The sequence below is a fragment of the Panulirus ornatus genome, chromosome 67 (genome assembly GCF_036320965.1).
Source record: "Panulirus ornatus isolate Po-2019 chromosome 67, ASM3632096v1, whole genome shotgun sequence".
NCBI lineage: Eukaryota > Metazoa > Arthropoda > Malacostraca > Decapoda > Palinuridae > Panulirus > Panulirus ornatus.
The window spans coordinates 624924-639990 of record NC_092290.1 but is presented as its reverse complement, the minus strand read 5'-3'; the positions used below and the strand labels follow the sequence as shown (position 1 = coordinate 639990).

Sequence of the window (15067 nt, the reverse complement as noted above, 5' to 3'; positions counted from 1 at the left end):
TATATATATATATATACATATATACATATATATATATATATATATATATATATATATATATATATATATATATATATATTTCTTTTTTGCTTTGTCGCTGTCTCCCACGTTTGCGAGGTAGCGCAAGGAAACAGACGAAAGAAATGGCCCAACCCACCCCCATACACATGTATATACATACGTCCACACATGCAAATATACATACCTACACAGCTTTCCATGGTTTACCCCAGTCGCTTCACATGCCTTGATTCAATCCACTGACAGCACGTCAACCCCGGTATACCACATCGCTCCAATTCACTCTATTCCTTGCCCTCCTTTCACCCTCCTGCATGTTCAGGCCCTGATCACACAAAATCTTTTTCACTCCATCTTTCCACCTCCAATTTGGTCTCCCTCTTCTCCTCGTTCCCTCCACCTCAGACACATATATTCTCTTGGTCAATCTTTCCTCACTCATTCTCTCCATGTGCCCAAACCATTTCAAAACACCCTCTTCTGCTCTCTCAACCACGCTCTTTTTATTTCCACACATCTCTCTTACCCTTACGTTACTTACTCGATCAAACCACCTCACACCACACATTGTCCTCAAACATCTCATTTCCAGCACATCCATCCTCCTGCACACAACTCTATCCATAGCCCACGCCTCGCAACCATACAACATTGTTGGAACCACTATTCCTTCAAACATACCCATTTTTGCTTTCCGAGATAAAGTTCTCGACTTCCACACATTCTTCAAGGCTCCCAGAATTTTCGCCCCCTCCCCCACCCTATGATCCACTTCCGCTTCCATGGTTCCATCCGCTGCCAGATCCACTCCCAGATATCTAAACCACTTCACTTCCTCCAGTTTTTCTCCATTCAAACTCACCTCCCAATTGACTTGACCCTCAACCCTACTGTACCTAATAACCTTGCTCTTATTCACATTTACTCTTAACTTTCTTCTTTCACACACTTTACCAAACTCAGTCACCAGCTTCTGCAGTTTCTCACATGAATCAGCCACCAGCGCTGTATCATCAGCGAACAACAACTGACTCACTTCCCAAGCACTCTCATCCCCAACAGACTTCATACTTGCCCCTTTTTCCAAAACTCTTGCATTCACCTCCCTAACAACCCCATCCATAAACAAATTAAACAACCATGGAGACATCACACACCCCTGCCGCAAACCTACATTCACTGAGAACCAATCACTTTCCTCTCTTCCTACACGTAAACATAAATTGCATCCTTGATAAAAACTTTTCACTGCTTCTAACAACTTGCCTCCCACACCATATATTCTTAATACCTTCCACAGAGCATCTCTATCAACTCTATCATATGCCTTCTCCAGATCCATAAATGCTACATACAAATCCATTTGCTTTTCTAAGTATTTCTCACATACATTCTTCAAAGCAAACACCTGATCCACACATCCTCTACCACTTCTGAAACCACACTGCTCTTCCCCAATCTGATGCTCTGTACATGACTTCACCCTCTCACTCACTATCCTCCCATATAATTTACCAGGAATACTCAACAAACTTTTTTTTTTTTTTTATACTTTGTCGCTGTCTCCCGCGTTTGCGAGGTAGCGCAATGGCCGAACCCCCCCCCCATACACATGTATATACATACGCCCACACACGCAAATATACATACCTACACAGCTTTCCATGGTTTACCCCAGACGCTTCACATACCTTGATTCAATCCACTGACAGCACGTCAACCCCGGTACACCACATCGCTCCAATTCACTCTATTCCTTGCCCTCCTTTCAACAAACTTATACCTCTGTAATTTGAGCACTCACTCTTATCCCCTTTGCCTTTGTACAATGGCACTATGCACACATTCCGCCAATCCTCAGGCACCTCACCATGAGTCATACATACATTAAATAACCTTACCAACCAGTCAACAATATATATATATATATATATATATATATATATATATATATATATATATATATATATATATACATTTCCTTTTTCCATAGCCAGAGGTTGAACCATTATGTGACATTCATTTTCTCATTTCATTTCAAGCTAGAAGTTTCAGTTTTCTAAATTATTTCTTACTTTTTCATATATATACACATGTATATGTGTGTGTGTGTGTGTATATGTGCGTGTGCATGTGTATGTATATATATATGTATTTTTTTTTTTTTTCTTTGTCGTTGTCTCCCGCGTTTGCGAGGTAGCGCAAGGAAACAGACGAAAGAAATGGCCCAACCCACCCCCATACACATGTATATACATACGTCCACACACGCAAATATACATATCTACACAGCTTTCCATGGTTTACCCCAGTCGCTTCACATGCCTTGATTCAATCCACTGACAGCACGTCAACCCCGGTATACCACATCGCTCCAATTCACTCTATTCCTTGCCCTCCTTTCACCCTCCTGCATGTTCAGGCACCGATCACACAAAATCTTTTTCACTCCATCTTTCCACCTCCAATTTGGTCTCCCTCTTCTCCTCGTTCCCTCCACCTCCGACACATGTATGTATATACATGTGTATGGGGGTGGGTTGGGCCATTTCTTTCGTCTGTTTCCTTGCGCTACCTCGCAAACGCGGGAGACAGCGACAAAGCAAAAAAAAACAAAAAAAAAAACATATATATGTATATATATATATATTATCCCTGGGGATAGGGGTGAAAGAATACTTCCCACGCATTCTTCGCGTGTCGTAGGAGGCGACTAGAGGGGACGGGAGCGGGGGGCCAGAAATCCTCCCCTCCTTGTATTTTTTAACTTTCTAAAATGGGAAACAGAAGAAGGAGTCACGCGGGGAGTGCTCATCCTCCTCGAAGGCTCAGACTGGGGTGTCTAAATGTGTGTGGATGTAACCAAGATGTGAAAAAAGGAGAGATAGGTAGTATGTTTGAGGAAAGGAACCTGGATGTTTTGGCTCTGAGTGAAACGAAGCTCAAGGGTAAAGGGGAAGAGTGGTTTGGGAATGTCTTGGTAGTAAAGTCAGGGGTTAGTGAGAGGACAAGAGCAAGGGAAGGAGTAGCAGTACTCCTGAAACAGGAGTCGTGGGAGTATGTCATAGAATGTAAGAAAGTAAATTCTCGATTAATATGGGTAAAACTGAAAGTTGGAGAGAGATGGGTGATTATTGGTGCATATGCACCTTGGCATGAGAAGAAAGATCATGAGAGGCAAGTGTTTTGGGAGCAGCTGAATGAGTGTGTTAGTGGTTTTGATGCACGAGACCGGGTTATAGTGATGGGTGATTTGAATGCAAAGGTGAGTAATGTGGCAGTTGAGGGAATAATTGGTATACATGGGGTGTTCAGTGTTGTAAATGGAAATGGTGAAGAGCTTGTAGATTTATGTGCTGAAAAAGGACTGGTGATTGGGAATACCTAATTTAAAAAGCGAGATATACATAAGCATACGTATGTAAGTAGGAGAGATGGCCAGAGAACGTTATTGGATTACATGTTAATTGACAGGCGCACGAAAGAGAGACTTTTGGATGTTAATGTGCTGAGAGGTGCAACTGGAGGGATGTCTGATCATTATCTTGTGGAGGCTAAGGTGAATATTTGTACGGGTTTTCAGAAAAGAAGAGTGGATGTTGGGGTGAAGAGGGTGGTGAGAGTAAGTGAGCTTGGGAAGGAGACTTGTGTGAGGAAGTACCAGGAGAGACTGAGTACAGAATGGAAAAAGGTGAGAACAATGGAAGTAAGGGGAGTGGGGGAGGAATGGGATGTATTTAGGGAATCACTGATGGATTGCGCAAAAGATGCTTGCGGCATGAGAAGAGTGGGAGGTGGGTTGATTAGAAAGGGTAGTGAGTGGTGGGATGAAGAAGTAAGATTATTAGTGAAAGAGAAGAGAGAGGCATTTGGACGATTTTTGCAAGGAAAAAATGCAATTGAGTGGGAGATGTATAAAAGAAAGAGACAGGAGGTCAAGAGAAAGGTGCAAGAGGTGAAAAAGAGGGCAAATGAGAGTTGGGGTGAGAGAGTATCATTAAATTTTAGGGAGAATAAAAAGATCATCTGGAAGGAGGTAAATAAAGTGTGTAAGACAAGGGAGCAAATGGGAACTTCAGTGAAGGGCGCAAATGGGGAGGTGATAACAAGTAGTGGTGATGTGAGAAGGAGATGGAGTGAGTATTTTGAAGGTTTGTTGAATGTGTTTGATGATAGAGTGGCAGATACAGGGTGTTTTGGTCGAGGTGGTGTGCAAAGTGAGAGGGTTAGGGAAAATGATTTGGTAAACAGAGAAGTAGTAAAAGCTTTGCGGAAGATGAAAGCCGCCAAGGCAGCAGGTTTGGATGGTATTGCAGTGGAATTTATTAAAAAAGGGGGTGACTGTATTATTGACTGGTTGGTAAGGTTATTTAATGTATGTATGACTCATGGTGAGGTGCCTGAGGATTGGCGGAATGCGTGCATAGTGCCATTGTACAAAGGCAAAGGGGATAAGAGTGAGTGCTCAAATTACAGAGGTATAAGTTTGTTGAGTATTCCTGGTAAATTATATGGGAGGGTATTGATTGAGAGGGTGAAGGCATGTACAGAGCATCAGATTGGGGAAGAGCACTGTGGTTTCAGAAGTGGTAGAGGATGTGTGGATCAGGTGTTTGCTTTGAAGAATGTATGTGAGAATTACTTAGAAAAGCAAATGGATTAGTATGTAGCATTTACGGATCTGGAGAAGGCATATGATAGAGTTGATAGAGATGCTCTGTGGAAGGTATTAAGAATATATGGTGTGGGAGGCAAGTTGTTAGAAGCAGTGAAAAGTTTTTATCGAGGATGTAAGGCATGTGTACGTGTAGGAAGAGAGGAAAGTGATTGGTTCTCAGTGAATGTAGGTTTGCGGCAGGGGTGTGTGATGTCTCCATGGTTGTTTAATTTGTTTATGGATGGGGTTGTTAGGGAGGTGAATGCAAGAGTTTTGGAAAGAGGGGCAAGTATGAAGTCTGTTGGGGATGAGAGAGCTTGGGAAGTGAGTCAGTTGTTGTTCGCTGATGATACAGCGCTGGTGGCTGATTCATGTGAGAAACTGCAGAAGCTGGTGACTGAGTTTGGTAAAGTGTGTGAAAGAAGAAAGTTAAGAGTAAATGTGAATAAGAGCAAGGTTATTAGGTTAGGTTAGGACACACACTTTACCAAACTCAGTCACCAGCTTCTGCAGTTTCTCACATGAATCAGCCACCAGCGCTGTATCATCAGCGAACAACAACTGACTCACTTCCCAAGCTCTCTCATCCCCAACAGACTTCATACTTGCCCCTCTTTCCAAAACTCTTGCATTCACCTCCCTAACAACCCCATCCATAAACAAATTAAACAACCATGGAGACATCATGTGCCCCTGCCACAAACCGACATTCACTGGGAACCAATCACTTTCCTATCTTCCTACTTGTACACATGCCTTACATCCTTGATAAAAACTTTTCACTGCTTCAAGCAGATTACTTCCCACACCATACACTCTATCAAATCTATCATATGCATTCTCCAGACCCATAAATGCTACATAAAAGTCCATCTGTTTTTCTAAGTATTTCTCACATACATTCTTCAAAGCAAACACCTGATCCACACATCCTCTACCACTTCCAAAACCACACTGCTCTTCCCCAATCTGATGCTCTGTACATGCCTTTACCTTCTCAGTCAATACCCTCCCATATGATTTCCCAGAAATACTCAGCAAACTTATACCACTGTAATTTGAACTCTCACCTTTATCCCCTTTCCCTTTGTACAATGGTACTGTGCATGCATTCCGCCAATCCTTAGGCACTTCACCATGAACCATACATAAACTGAATATCCTTACCAACCAGTCAACAACACATTCACCCCCTTTTTTAATAAATTCCACTGCAATACCATCCAAACCCGCCGCCTTGCCAGCTTTCATCGTTCACAAAGCTTTCACTACCTTAATTTCTGTTTACCAGACCATTCTCCCTGACCCTCTCACTTCGCACACCACCTTGACCAAAACACCCTATGTCTGCCACTCTATCATCAAGCACATTCAACAAACCTTCAAAATACTCACTCCATCTCTATCTCACTTCACCACTACTTGTTATTACCTTCCCATTAGCCCCCTTCATCGATGTTCCCACTTGTTCTCTTGTCTTACACACTTTATTTACCTCCTTCCAAAACATCTTTTTATTTTCCCTAAAATTTAATGATGCTCTCTCACCTAAACTCTCATTTGCCCTTTTTTTCACCACTTGCACCTTTCTCTTGACCTCCCGACTCTTTCATTTATACGTCTCCCAGTCATTCGCACTACTTCCCTGCAAAAATCGTTCAAACGCCTCTCTCTTCTCTTTCAATAACAAAAAGGGGGTGACTGTGTTGTTGATTGGTTGGTAAGGATATTCAATGTACATATGACTCATGGTGAGGTGCCTGAGGATTGTCGGAATGCATGCAGAGCGCCATTGTACACAGGAAAAAGGGATAAAGGTGAGTGCTCAAATTACAGAGGTATAAGTTTGCTGAGTATTCTTGGGAAATCATATGGGAGAGTATTGATTGAGAGGGTGAAAGCATGTACAGAGCATCAGATTGGGGAAAAGCAGTATGGTTTCATAAGTGGTAGAGGATGTGTGGAACAGGTGTTTGCTTTGAAGAATGTATGTCAGAAATACTTAGAAAAGCAAATGGATTTTTATGTGGCATTTATGGATCTGGAGAAGGCATATGATAGAGTTGATAGAGATGCTCTGTGGAAGGTATTAAGAATATATGGTGTGGGAAGCAAGTTGCTAGAAGCAGTGAAAAGTTTTTATCGAGGATGTAAGGCATGTGTACGAGTAGGAAGAGAGGAAAGCGATTGGTTCCCAGTGAATGTTGGTTTGCACAGGGGTGTGTGATGTCTCCATGGCTGTTTAATTTGTTTATGGATGGGGCTGTTAGGGAGGTGAATGCAAAACTTTTGGAGAGAGGGGCAGTCTGTTGTGGATGAGAGGGCTTGGGAAGTAAGTCAGTTGCTGTTCGCTGATGATACAGTGCTGGTGGCTGATTCAGGTGAGAAACTGCAGAAGCTGAGGACTTAGTTTGGTAAACTGTGTGAAAGAAGAATGCTGAGAGTAAATGTGAATGAGAGCAAGGTTATTAGATACAGTAGGGTTAAGGGACAAGTCGAATGGAAGATAAGTTTGAATAGAGAGAAACTGGCGGAAGTGAAATGCTTTAGATATCTGGGAGTGGATTTAGCAGCGGATGGAACCATGGAAGCAGAAGTGAGTCACAGGGTGGGGGAGGGGGCGAAAGTTCTGGGAGTGTTGAAAAATGTGTAGAAGGCGAGAACATTATCTCGGAAAGCAAAAGTGTTTGAAGGAATAGTGGTTCCAACAATGTTATATGGTTGTGAGGCGTGGGCTGTAGATAGAGCTGTGTGGAGGAGTGTGGATGGGTTGGAATGAGATGTTTGAGGACAATATGTGGTGTGAGGTGGTTTGATCGAGTAAGTAATGAAAGGGTAAGAGAGATGTGTGATAATAAAAAGAGTGTGGTTGAGAGAGCAGAAGAAGGTGTATTGAAATGGTTTGGTCACGTGGAGAGGATGAGTGAGGAAAGATTGACAAAGAGGATATATGTGTCAGAGGTGGAGGGAAAGAGGAGAAGTGGGAGACCAAATTGGAGGTGGAAAGATGGAGTGAAAAAGATTTTGAGCGATCGGGGCCTGAACATGCAGGAGGGTGAAAGGCGTGGAAGGATTAGAGTAAATTGGAACGATATGGTATACCAGGGTTAACGTGCTGTCAGTGGATTGAACCAGGGCATGTGAAGCGTCTGGAGTAAACCATGGAAAGTTTTGTGAGGCCTGGATGTGGAAAGGGAGCTGTGGTTTCGGTGCATTACACATGACAGCTAGAGACTGAGTGTGAATGAATGTGGCCTTTGTTGTCTTTTCCTAGTGTTACCTCGCACGCATGAGGGGGGAGGGGGATGGTATTCCATGTGTGGCGAGGTGGCAATGGGAATGAATAAAGGCACATGTACATACCTATACATTTCAACATATACATATACATACATACACAGATATATAGCTGTCAAGTGTAATGCACCGAAACTACAGGTCCCTTTCCACATCCAGGCCCCACAAAACTTTCCATGGTTTACCCCAAACGCTCCACACGCCTTGGTTCAATCCATTGACAGCACGTCCACCCTGGTATAGAACATTGTTCCAATTCACTTTATTCTTTGCACGCCTTTCACCCTCCTGCATGTTCAGGCCCCGATCACTCAGAATCTTTTTCACTCCATCTTTCCACCTCCAATTTGGTCTCCCACTTCTGCTCGTTCCCTCCACCTCTGACACATATATCCTCTTTGTCAATCTTTCCTCACTCATTCTCTCCATGTGACCAAACCATCTCAAAACACCCTCTTCTGCTCTCTCAACAACACTCTTTTTACCACCACACATCTCTCTTACCCTTTCATTCTTACTCAATCAAACCACCTCACACCACATATTGTCCTCAAACATCTCATTTCCAGCACATCCACCCTCCTCCACACAACTGTATCTATAGCCCATGCCTTGCAACCATATAACATTGTTGGAACCACTATTTCTTCAAACATACCCATTTTTGCTTTCCAAGATAACGTTCTCGACTTCCACACATTTTTCAACACTCCCAGAACTTTTTCCCTCTCCCCCACCCTATGATTCACTTCCACTTCCATGGTTCCATCCAATGCCAGATCCACTCCCAGATATCTAAAAACACTTCACTTCCTCCAGTTTTTCTCCATTCAAACTTACCTCCCAATTGACTTGTCCCTCAACCCTACTGTACCTAATAACCTTGCTCTTATTCACATTTACTCTCAGCTTTCTTCTTTCACACACTTTACCAAACTCAGTCACCAGCTTCTGCAGTTTCTCATCCGAATCAGCCACTAGCGCAGTATCATCAGCGAACAACTGACTCACTTCCCCAGCTCTCTCATCCACAACAGACTGCATACTTGCCGCTCTTCCTAAAACTCTTGCATTCACTGCCTAACCCATATGTGTACTGAAACTTTCACTTAACACTCCATCCACTCTTACAAATGAATTTGTTCCTCTATATAAGGCTTTCTTACCATCCAGAAGTTTTCCCCCAACCCCATACATTCTTATCTCATCCCATAGAGCATTCCACTCGACTGTTATGTACTTTCTCCAAATGCATAAATGCTGCACCCAACTTCTTACTTTTAGTAAATACTTTTCCACAGTCATCTTTACCACAAAAATCTAATCCTAACATCCCCTATCTTTCCTAAAAACACCCTTGCCCCTCATTTATTCTGCTTTCAGTCACTTCCATCACTTTGTCAATCAACATTCTTGCATACAATTTTCCTGGTATACTTAACAGACTTATTCCCCTGTAATTGCTACATACATCCTTAGCACCTTTTCCTTTGAATAAAGGAACAATAATAGCTTTTGCCCAATCCTCAGGCACAACCTTCTGTTTCCATGCTAAATTACACATCAAATGTATCCAATCTATCACACTTTCTCCTCCATATTTCACCTGTAATCCCATTCACTCCAGGTGTCTTTCCTACCTTCATCTTCATTCCTGCCCTTCTTACCTCACTTTTTGCTATAAGCTCTTGCGCTTTTGTCCTTATCCTTTCATCCTCCATACCCATGCATGTAAGAAGCGCTGCCTCCCCTTCTCGCACATTCAATAGTTCTTCAAAATACTCTTTCCATCTTCCTTTTACTTACTCCTTTTGATTCTTCAAAATACTCTTTCCATCTTCCTTTCACCTCCTCTTGATTCAGTAACTCCCCTCCTCACTTTTTACATTAATATTTCCACTCTTACATCCACTTCTTCCCTTTCTCACCTTCCAGTACAATTTTTCATTTCCCAAAAATTTTCACTCAACTTTCTTCCAAAAATCTTCATATACTTTTCCTTTGCTTTTCTCTATCAGTTTTTTAACATTCTGCTCACACATTTTGTATTTTTCCCTCCTCCTTGGCTGAACTTCAATTGATACATTCCTTTCAAGCAAACTACTATATGCCTTTCTCTTCTCTTCCACCATGCATTGCCCTTTTTATTCCTGTATCTAACAACCTTATATCCAATTACTAATTCTACATCCTTAATCGTATTTCTCTAAAAGTTCTAAACACCCCATTCACATATGACTGCATCCTTACATTTACTGCCCTTCCATCTTAACTTTCAGTTACCTTCCTTTCATACTACTCCCTGCATTTTTTCTGATTCACCTTCTTGCTTGCCAACACTTTTACTTCTCCATTCTTCCTTATACTGTACCTCCACTTCTCCCTGGTCCTCATCCCCACAAGAACCACAAAATGTTCAGTCTCCAAAGAACCCTTGCACAAATCTGGCATCGAGCACAGCATTTCTCACTCTTTCATCCACTGCCACATAGTCTGTCAAGGCCTTTTGCTCTTCTCTTCCATCATTCCTCATCCATGTATACCTGTGGATCATCTTATGCTGTGTACACCTTACACTTATGGATCATGTAATTTACCACAAAATGTAATAAAACAATAGATAAAATAGTAATTAAGGCTACAAATTAAGCAAATATAAAGACTTTCAACGAATACTTGAATGTAATTTTTTACCAATTGAACTAGTCATGGAGTCTCTATCAGGTACTTTATAGTTGCAGGATCAGGATCCTTGTTCAACTGAACACATTGATTTTGCTTGTGACTTTCCCTGTCTGACAAATTATATGATTTGAGCCCTTGCGATGGATTTCAAAACGAGATTGCTTCCTCATGACGAGTTCAGTCCTGCAAAACATAAGCATGTTACACTTGCTATCCTCAAGAATGTAGCACTTATGCAGAAGCTTGAAAAAGGGACTTCAGGAAAAAAAGAAATTGTTCTGAATAGGGTGTTGGTACATCCACCCAGGGTTGGCCCTATCCTTTCAGGGGTCATAAGCTTAGTTTCATTTGGAGTTCATTCCACCCTTCAACCCCCCCACCCCCCACCCCAAAAGAAGGAAAAGGGGGGAGTCCTGGAGAAAAAAATGCAAATTTAGGGTGTCTGGGACAGCATTTCTTACTTTTTGAAGGCTGCCATATAACAGTTGGGACAAGAGAGGACCCCTTAACAGTTGAGGCCCTATTCACTGCATGTACAGAGTGTATAGGAAGGGCCACCCCTGTGTCCAACTTCAGTGACTTAAAGAACCAGTAAAAAATATTAAATTTCTGTACTCAGTGTGACTCCACTTAAGACATATTCATCCAGCTATTAATATATTGCACTGAATCAGTGTCTCAGCAGGAAATCAATACTATACTGTACTGTAATGTAGAGGGGAAATTATCCTATACTCATGTATGCGGATATCATGTACTCCTAACTGCCTCATGACCCCTGACTTTGGTGTCAGTCCCATATCTGCCTTCTGCCTACCTATGTACTCCCTCCAGCTACAGAGTAAGTGTATTTATTTGGATTAAGAATCTAATGATTTGACTAGTGTTTAATTAGTTTTATATTTCTGTATTTCTTAGTATTTTAGATGTAAACTCCTTCCCTTATGTATTCTCCATCAAAGTGCTCCAAAATAAAATCTTTTTCTTTTAATTTTCAGAAACACATATAGGTTAATTAACAAAATAATTTTTTACAAGTGTCATAAATTTTTAAAATACAGAACTGTATTCCTTATTGTTTGAGCAAATGCTCATCTATGATAAAATTTGTATGTTATGGGAAGAAATCAGATAAATAATTTTTCCTTATTAAATATATTCTCTTTAAAATGGATGATTATCTTAGTGTAAAAGTACTGAGAATTAGATAACTCTCTTTTATTTAATACAAATAACTTACATTTCCAGACTTTACCATTTGCCAAACCTTCAAAATCCTTGGAAAAGTTCATTACCTATACTTTGGAAAGATTTTTAAACAGGCAACTGCTTGGTTTCAGCTAACTAAAGACAGTTCACTGCAAATTATAAAAATGATAGAGAGAGATCTTTAGATGTACATATACAGAGAGGGGCAACTGGTATGATATCTGATCACTTCCTAGTGGAGGCAAAGGTTAAAATTTGTAAAGGCATCAGGAAAAGAGGAGATAATATAGATAGGAAGAGAGCAGTGAAAGTGAGTGAGCTTGAAAAATAGGCTTGTGTGGGTAGATACCAGAAGTGAACTGGTGAAGAATGGCAAGAGATGAAAGTATCATAACTAGGGGAGTGGATGAAGAATGGGAGTTATTTCAATAAGCAGTGCTTACATGTGTGAGAGAAGTATGTGGTATGCAGAAAGCAGGATGTGGGCATATAAGAAAGGAGAGTAGTGGGATGAAGAAAAGTTCCTATCAAATAGGGAGAAAAGAAAGTTGTGCGGGTGTTACCTGCAGGAAAGGAATGAAGATGACTGAAAGATATATAAGGGAAAGCAGCAGGAGGTCAAGAGGAAGGCGCAGAGACTGAAAAAGAGGGCAAATGAGAGTTGTGGTAATAGAGTATCAGCAAACTTTAGAATAAAAAAGAAAAAATGTTCATAAAGGAGGTGAATAGTGTGAGGAGAACAAAACCAGTGAAAGCATTAATGAAGTGAACAGATGGGCAAGTGGTAACAGGCAACGAAGAGGTGAAGAGATGGAATATTTTGAAGGGTTGTTGAATGTGTTAGATGATAGGGTGGGAGATCTGGGATGTATGGAACACAGAAGCAGGTGAAGCAAGAGTTACAGCACGTGATTTGGTAAGAGATAATGGATAATGTATTCCTTGCGTATGATGAGTTCAACAATTATGGAGACTCTTTTACTGTGGTTATTCTCTTTAGGGAGTTCCTGGAGGGAACAGCATCAAGAATAGATAGATGGAAAAAAAATGATGCCTAAAAAAAAAAAAAGGCTGGAATAGATGGGATTGCAGCTGAATTTCTCAAGAAAGAGGATGACTATGTTGTTGAATGGTTAGTTAGGATATTCATTTTATGTATAGCTCAGGGTGAGGAATGGCGGAATGCCTTTTATAGTGCCAATGGGGACAAAACTCAGTGATTGAATTATGGAAATACAAGTTTTGTTGAGTGTACTTGATAAGTTGTAAAGGGAGAGTGGTGACTGAGAAAGTGGTTGCATACACAGAGTATCAGACTAGGGACAGACAGTGTGACTTCAGGAATGGTAGAGGATGTGTGGATAAGGTGTTTGCTTTGAATTAGTATGAGAACTACTAAGGGAAACAAAAGGATCTGCTTGTGGCATTTATAGATCTGGAGGAAGCTTATGATAGGATTGATGGAGATGCTTTGTGGAAACATGGTGTAGTAGAAAAGCTACTTAAAGTAATAAGGAGCTTTTATCAGTAGAGTTAGGCATGTGTGTGAGCAGGAAGACAGGAGGGTGAATGATTTCCATTGAAGGTAGGTATGCAGCATGGGTGTGTAATGTTACCATGGCTTTTCTAACCTGTTTATGAATGGAGTGGTGAGGAAGATGAGTGCAAGGATCTTGGGACAGGGACAAGGTCTTCAGTTTCTTTGGGTGGAGGGGCCTGGGAGGTAAGGTCAGATTCTGTTTACTGATGGTAGATTCAAATGACAAACTGCAGTAGCTGGTCTCTGAGTTTGGGAGAAAGTGTGAAAGGAGAAGGTTGAGAGTTAAAGTGAATAAAAGTAGGGTATTAAGTTTAGGGGAGAGAGATTGTGAGTTTGAATGGAGAGATCCTGGAGGAAGTGGACTCTTTTAGATGCTTAGGAGTGGACATGAGTGTGGATGGAACCAAGGAAGTTAATATTAAGATGGGTGACAAGAGTTCCTGGGTGCAATGAAGATTGTTTGGGAAGAGGGGTTACTGTTTATGAGGGCAAACATGTGTATGTATGATAGTATATTAGTTCCAGTTATATTATACAGATAATAGGCACTGGCTCTTGACAACAAAGTATGCAAAAGGGTTGATGTGTTGGAGATGATGTTTGGGAACAAAATGTGGTGTGAGGAGGATTGAGTCTATAAGAAATTATACAGTAAGTGAGAGGTGTTTTAGGAGAAAGAATACAATGTATGAGAGAGATGAAGTGGATGCTGAAAAGGTCTGGACACAAGAGGATGATGAGTGAAGAAAAACTAAAACAATACATTTGGGAACTGGAAGGAGGAAGGGAAAGGAGACCGGGGAGGAGGTGGAAGGAAGGAGTGAAAGATGCATCGAGTGTTCAGGGCCTGAAGATGCAGAAGAGTGTAAGGTGTACATAGGACAAAGTAAGTTGGAGCAATGTAATGTCATGAAGTTGAACTAAGGCATAACAAGTGGTTGGGGGAAACCACAAAAAAGGTCAGTCAGGCTTGACTGTGGATAGGGAACTCTGGCGTAAATGCATTATATTATGACAGCAATAGTGTGGATGTAAGAAAAAAAAAAGGGGGTCTTTCATTGTTTCTGCCACTACCTTACTTGCCACTGACAAACAAGTATAAAAAATTAGATTAGGTAGGACAAGAAATGCAAATGAAAGTACAAGAAAGGTGAAAAATAGGCAGACTGGAGAATAAGATCATGAAACTTAGCTTTCAAGATAATTACTTTGGTATGGATGTTTGTGGGATGAGATGGGACCACTATTCATTCATTTGCAAGACATTGTACCAGAGGGTTAGTCATTGGTCCAGGACCAAACTTTAATTTACTGTTATCACTATATGATGTTTGCTATGCTTTCTCTTATGAAGTGAAGTGGTAACCCATTGTCATCTTTCAGTTGAGTCTCAGATGAATTACCACCGTGAGATGCTTTTAGCACTGGGTCCTGGAGAAGAGGTAACCACATCAGCTAGCATCGTGTCCACTACCACCATTACCACGGGTATTATCATCACTCCTGAGGAGCTCAACCCTAGCATCATGTCACCAGAAATATTCCCACCTCTTACCAACAATGGTGTATATAGTTTCAGCCCAGGCTTGGAGCCACCTGCTACCACTACCACAACCATCCCCACCACTACTCTTCCACCAAGTATGTCCACTAAGTCA

The 15067-nt window shown here is 41.3% G+C and overlaps 1 protein-coding gene across 25 annotated transcripts in view; it reads left to right on the top strand.

The window, feature by feature from the left end:
* Window positions 1–15067, top strand: part of LOC139747051 (uncharacterized) — a 1040326-nt gene that overhangs the window by 744331 nt on the left and 280928 nt on the right. For all 25 annotated transcript variants that reach the window (XM_071658815.1, XM_071658818.1, XM_071658817.1 and 22 more), the window contains one exon: window positions 14793–15050. In XM_071658815.1, the coding sequence (XP_071514916.1) occupies window positions 14793–15050 (258 nt within the window). The remainder of the gene's footprint in view (window positions 1–14792; window positions 15051–15067) is intronic.